The 6,000-nt window shown below is 44.2% G+C and overlaps 1 protein-coding gene across 1 annotated transcript in view; it reads left to right on the top strand.

Annotated features, from left to right (window-relative positions):
* The first annotated feature begins 4,880 nt into the window (after positions 1 to 4,880).
* Positions 4,881 to 6,000, top strand: part of LOC139386201 (uncharacterized) — a 40,238-nt gene continuing 39,118 nt past the window's right edge. Inside the window, exons 1-3 of the mRNA XM_071131682.1 lie at positions 4,881 to 5,218; positions 5,528 to 5,640; positions 5,793 to 5,871. Coding sequence (XP_070987783.1) covers positions 4,881 to 5,218; positions 5,528 to 5,640; positions 5,793 to 5,871 — 530 coding nt within the window. The remainder of the gene's footprint in view (positions 5,219 to 5,527; positions 5,641 to 5,792; positions 5,872 to 6,000) is intronic.

Genomic DNA, 6,000 nt, shown 5'->3' with positions numbered 1-6,000 from the left:
AGCGTAGTATTTAGAGTAGTATATATAGTATATAGCGTAGTATATAGAGTAGTATATAGAGTAATATAGAGCGTAGTATATAGCGTAGTATATAGCGTAGTATATAGAGTATATAGCGTAGTATATAGAGTAGTATATAGCGTAGTATATAGCGTAGTATATAGAGTATATAGCGTAGTATATAGAGTATATAGCATAGTATATAGCGTAGTATGTAGCGTAGTATATAGAGTATATAGCGTAGTACATAAAGTATATAGCGTAGTATATAGCGTAGTATATAGCGTAGTATATAGTGTAGTATATAGAGTATATAGCGTAGTATATAGCGTAGTATATAGAGTAGTATATAGCGTAGTATATAGAGTAGTATATAGCGTAGTATATAGCGTAGTATATAGAGTAGCATATAGCGTAGTATATAGCGTAGTATATAGAGTAGTATATAGCATAGTATATAGCGTAGTATATAGCGTAGTATATAGTGTAGTATATAGAGTAGTATATAGCGTAGTATATAGCGTATATAGCATAGTATATAGCGTAGTATATAGAGTAGTATATAGCGTAGTATATAGCGTAGTATATAGCGTAGTATTTAGAGTAGTATATATAGTATATAGCGTAGTATATAGAGTAGTATATAGAGTAATATAGAGCGTAGTATATAGCGTAGTATATAGCTTAGTATATAGAGTATATAGCGTAGTATATTGCGTAGTATATAGCGTAGTGTATAGCATAGTATATAGAGTATATAGCGTAGTATATAACATAGTATATAGCGTAGTATATAGCGTAGTATATAGCGTAGTATATAGCGTAGTATATCGCGTAGTATATAGCGTAGTGTATAGCGTAGTATATGGAGTATATAGCGTAGTATATAACATAGTATATAGCGTAGTATATAGCGTAGTATATAGCGTAGTATAGGACTATCAGTGGTATGTTAAGGCGTCCGTAAGCTTCCCATCTCAGACAGTTCGGCACGTGTTGCGAAGACATTTTGTTACGTTTTTTATTAGTTTTGGTCTTCGGCAAGGTAAAAAAAAAAATTACATTTTATTTGGCTGTTCTAGTACACGACATGCAAGCTGAAGTCAGTAGCCAAAGTCGTCGTTGATTAGTCAACAGGATTCTTCAATAAAGTGTTCGTTGTCATTCAGCAAGAGACAAATATTTTTCATGCACATTTTTTTTTCACTTGAGAAATACTGCACCAAACATCTTAGTCAGATGCGAAATTCCGCGACTAAGTTCTCCTCTGCTAAAAAAAAAAACGTCAAAATGAAAAATTGACATATTTCTTAAATGATTTTAAATCAATTCTGACTGTTTTGAGGACTGGCTATGACGTCTCAAGACGGACAAACAGTACTATTGCTGCTGTTTTTTGCTCTCGTTTTTTTTCAAACGAAGGTCTTCATGAGGGAGTAACACTGGTCCGGAGCTCGGCACCAGCGGAAGGCTGGATCAAAAGGATCTTAACAGTTGACAAATATAAATATGTTAGAAGTTTCAAGTTTTAATGTCACTTGCACAAGTACAGTGAAATGCTTTTTTTCGCAAGCTCAGAACCAAGGCAAAAAAACATTTTGGCTCGAGGGCCATATCAGGCTTTTGAAATTCAACGGAGGGACGTGTTTATTTTTGGGGGGGACCAATTGTTTGATAAAATCACTTAGCAGGGGGAGGCCCTCCTGAGTGGCGCAGCGGCACTGCATTTTCGTGCTTGAGGAATCACTACAGACTCGGGTTCGATCCCAGGCTGTGTCACAGCTGACCGTGACTGGGAGACCCATGAGGCAGCGCACAATTAGCCCAGCGTCGTCTCGGTTAGTGGAGGGTTTGGCCCAGCGTCGTCCGGGTTATAAGAGGGTTTGGCAGGCCAGGATTTGGCTGGCTGGGTTTCGGTGGACGCACGGTTCTCGACCTTCGCCTCTCCTGAGTCCGTATGGGAGTTACAGCGATGGGGCAAGAAGACTAAATAAAATATAAACCCCTTGCTCTAAACCCAACAATGCAGTAATCAATATCGATGTAGCACTAAGAATAACATCATGTAGAACACAAACACACACAATATAAAAATAAGAAACAAGAAGAACATGATATATACAGGGTCAGTTCCAATACCGTATTTACAACATGCAGAAATACTGGGGATGTTTCATTTCTAATCGTGTCTCCCCAGTACCTTTTCACTTCCTGTCTCTCCTCCTACAGAGAAGTGATGTTGACTCAATTGTTTCATTAATGGCCAGACACCAGAACACCAGAACACCAGCCCCTGGGAACTGCCCGGAGTGTGGCGGCACAGATTCCCGTGAGTCAGTGTGTGTTTAGTCAGTGTGTGTGTGTGTGTGTGTGTGTGCGTGCGTGTGTGCATGTGCGTGTGTGTGCGTGTGTGTGTGTGTGTGCGAGGGTGCGTGCGTGCGTGCGTGCGTGCGTGCGTGTGTGTGTGTGTGTGTGTGTGCGTGCGTGTGTGTGTGAATGTGTGTGTGTGTCTGTCTCACTAAGTAAGAGGCCTAGCCTAAGCCCACTTTGTAACAATGTGTGGGAAGAAAGCCGTCAACTCTTCCTCTGTGTTTTCTCAGTGATTATTCCAGAGGAAATGCTAATGGCTGTTTGGATAGCCGTGGACCGGGGCTAAAGCATTTGTTTTACTTGGTGATCTTCGTCTAGCTAACAAGGCCGCCAGTCTGTTGTTTTTACATTATGGGGGGGAATTGCTGCTTCAGCAAAGGTACCCTAGTCCACCAACACCCCTTCTCCAAAAAGTGCTGAGTGATACAAATGATGGAACTTCTTTGTCTGTGTCTGTGTGTGTGTGTGTGTGTGTGTGTGTGTGTGTGTGTGTGTGTGTGTGTGTGTGTGTGTGTGTGTGTGTGTGTGTGTGTGTGTGTGTGTGTGTGTGTGTGTGTGTGTGTGTGTGTGTGTGTGTGTGTGTGTGTGTGTGTGTGTGTGTGTGTGTGTGTGTCTGTGTGTGTATGTGTGTGTGTGTGTGTGTGTATGTGTGTGTGTGTGTGTGTGTGTGTGTGTGTGTGTGTGTGTGTGTGTGTGTGTGTGTGTGTATGTGTGTGCGTGCGTGCGTGCGTGCGTGTGTGTGTGTGTGTGTGTGTGTGTGTGTGTCTGTGTGTGTATGTATGTGTGTGTGTGTGTGTGTGTGTGTATGTGTGTGTGTGTATGTGTGTGTGTGTGTGTATATATGTATATGTGTGTGTGTGTGTAAGTATATGTGTGTGTGTGTTTACCTTGTGTTGTCGAGCCAAAGTCCATCTGTTTCGTGATTAGAACAATATTGCTATAAATCACTTTGGAAAGTCTTGAGTTGTCTGCTGTTTTTTGCTTCCACTGATAAACAAGCCAGATGAAGACTATGTAAAGCCTATGTAAAGCCTATGTAAAGCCTTGTTCTGTGTTGTATTGGGGTGAGGCTGGAGGCTTGATAGACTACATTGTTCTGTGTTGTATTGGGGTGAGGCTGGAGGCTTGATAGACTACATTGTTCTGTGTTGTATTGGGGTGAGGCCGGAGGCTTGATAGACTACATTGTTCTGTGTTGTATTGGGGTGAGGCTGGAGGCTTGATAGACTACATTGTTCTGTGTTGTATTGGGGTGAGGCTGGAGGCTTGATAGACTACATTGTTCTGTGTTGTATTGGGGTGAGGCCGGAGGCTTGATAGACTACATTGTTCTGTGTTGTATTGGGGTGAGGCCGGAGGCTTGATAGACTACATTGTTCTGTGTTGTATTGGGGTGAGGCTGGAGGCTTGATAGACTACATTGTTCTGTGTTGTATTGGGGTGAGGCCGGAGGCTTGATAGACTACATTGTTCTGTGTTGTATTGGGGTGAGGCCGGAGGCTTGATAGACTACATTGTTCTGTGTTGTATTGGGGTGAGGCCGGAGGCTTGATAGACTACATTGTTCTGTGTTGTATTGGGGTGAGGCTGGAGGCTTGATAGACTACATTGTTCTGTGTTGTATTGGGGTGAGGCTGGAGGCTTGATAGACTACACTGTTCTGTGTTGTATTGGGGTGAGGCTGGAGGCTTGATAGACTACATTGTTCTGTGTTGTATTGGGGTGAGGCCGGAGGCTTCATAGACTACACTGTTCTGTGTTGTATTGGGGTTGGAGGCTTGATAGACTACACTGTTCTGTGTTGTATTGGGGTTGGAGGCTTGATAGACTACATTGTTCTGTGTTGTATTGGGGTGAGGCTGGAGGCTTGATAGACTACATTGTTCTGTGTTGTATTGGGTGAGGCCGGAGGCTTGATAGACTACATTGTTCTGTGTTGTATTGGGGTGAGGCTGGAGGCTTGATAGACTACATTGTTCTGTGTTGTATTGGGGTGAGGCTGGAGGCTTGATAGACTACATTGCTAAGCAGACGTCAGGTTGAAGCTACCCAAAGAGGCCCAGGCAGGCTGATAGACTACATTGCTAAGCAGACGTCAGGTTGAAGCTACCCAAAGAGGCCCAGGCAGGCTGATAGAAACCGAGGAACGGATGTGCAGTTCGTTCAGGCTTTCTTTCTCATGGGCTGCATCTGAAGTAAGACCCTACGGTCTTCTAAGTACACTACTTTTTAACCCGAGACTCATGGACCCTATTTAAATGTAGTGCACTATACTGTAGGGCCACTATTTCAGACACAGCCGTGGGGTTAAAAGGTTTAAATTAAGGAAGAATACACGAGACGGATCAGCCACTATCTGGAAGTGTCCACACGAGACGGATCAGCCACTCTCTGGAAGTGTCCACACGAGACGGATCAGCCAATCTCTGGAAGTGTACACACGAGACTGATCAGCCACTCTCTGGAAGTGTCCACACGAGACGGATCAGCCACTCTCTGGAAGTGTCCACATGAGACGGATCAGCCACTCTCTGGAAGTGTACACACGAGACGGATCAGCCACTCTCTGGAAGTGTCCACACGAGACGGATCAGCCACTCTCTAGAAGTGTCCACACGAGACGGATCAGCCACTCTCTGGAAGTGTCCACACGAGACGGATCAGCCACTCTCTGGAAGTGTCCACACGAGACTGATCAGCCACTCTCTGGAAGTGTCCACACGAGACGGATCAGCCACTCTCTGGAAGTGTCCACACGAGACGGATCAGCCACTCTCTGGAAGTGTCCACACGAGACGGATCAGCCACTCTCTGGAAGTGTCCACACGAGACGGATCAGCCACTCTCTGTAAGTGTCCACACGAGACGGATCAGCCACTCTCTGGAAGTGTACACACAAGACGGATCAGCCACTCTCTGAAAGTGTCCACTAGTAAAGAAGTTTGTTTTGGTACAGTCTGAAATAATGAAGCATAACAATGACCAACATAGCTCATTATTTACCTCAATAAGTTTGAATGAGCAACGTTTTAGAACTAAACAACTCTACTCTCTGAGGAGGGGGCCCCCACAGCAACACACAAATCAAATCAAATCAAATGAATGAACGTGTGTGTTTATACTGCGTGTTCGTGCCAGTATGTGCGTGTCGACGTAGAGGCATCTCCCTGCCTGTGTGTACGGACTACCGTGCTCTGGACTTCACAGAGGCTCTGAAGGGTCTGACATGTCTGATCACGGTGCTCTTAGTTCACCCAAAGAGGAGAGATGGTAACGGTTATGAGAGATGACTTGCTGCCCCTTTCATTTAGACAAATAGGTCAAAGAGTCTGTTCCATTGAGTCATTCCTCAACCCTTTTTAGAATCATCCAAATATGTGGATTCTTCCAAAAAGTGGAGTAATTGATGTGTTTCTCTGAAGGAAAGTTTGCGGACGACACAACAGTGGTAGGCTTGATTACCAACAACGACGAGACGGCCTACAGGCCTACAGGGAGGAGGTGAGGGCCCTCGGAGTGTGGTGTCAGGAAAATAACCTCACACTAAACGTCAGCAAAACTAAGGAGATGATTGTGGACTTCAAGAAACAGCAGAGGGAACACCCCCCGATCCACATCGATGGAACAGTA

Source organism: Oncorhynchus clarkii, chromosome 3, assembly GCF_045791955.1.
Source record: "Oncorhynchus clarkii lewisi isolate Uvic-CL-2024 chromosome 3, UVic_Ocla_1.0, whole genome shotgun sequence".
Classification (NCBI taxonomy): Eukaryota; Metazoa; Chordata; class Actinopteri; order Salmoniformes; family Salmonidae; genus Oncorhynchus; species Oncorhynchus clarkii.
The sequence above is the reverse complement of the archived record's forward strand: the minus strand, read 5'-3'. Positions and strand labels throughout refer to the sequence as shown.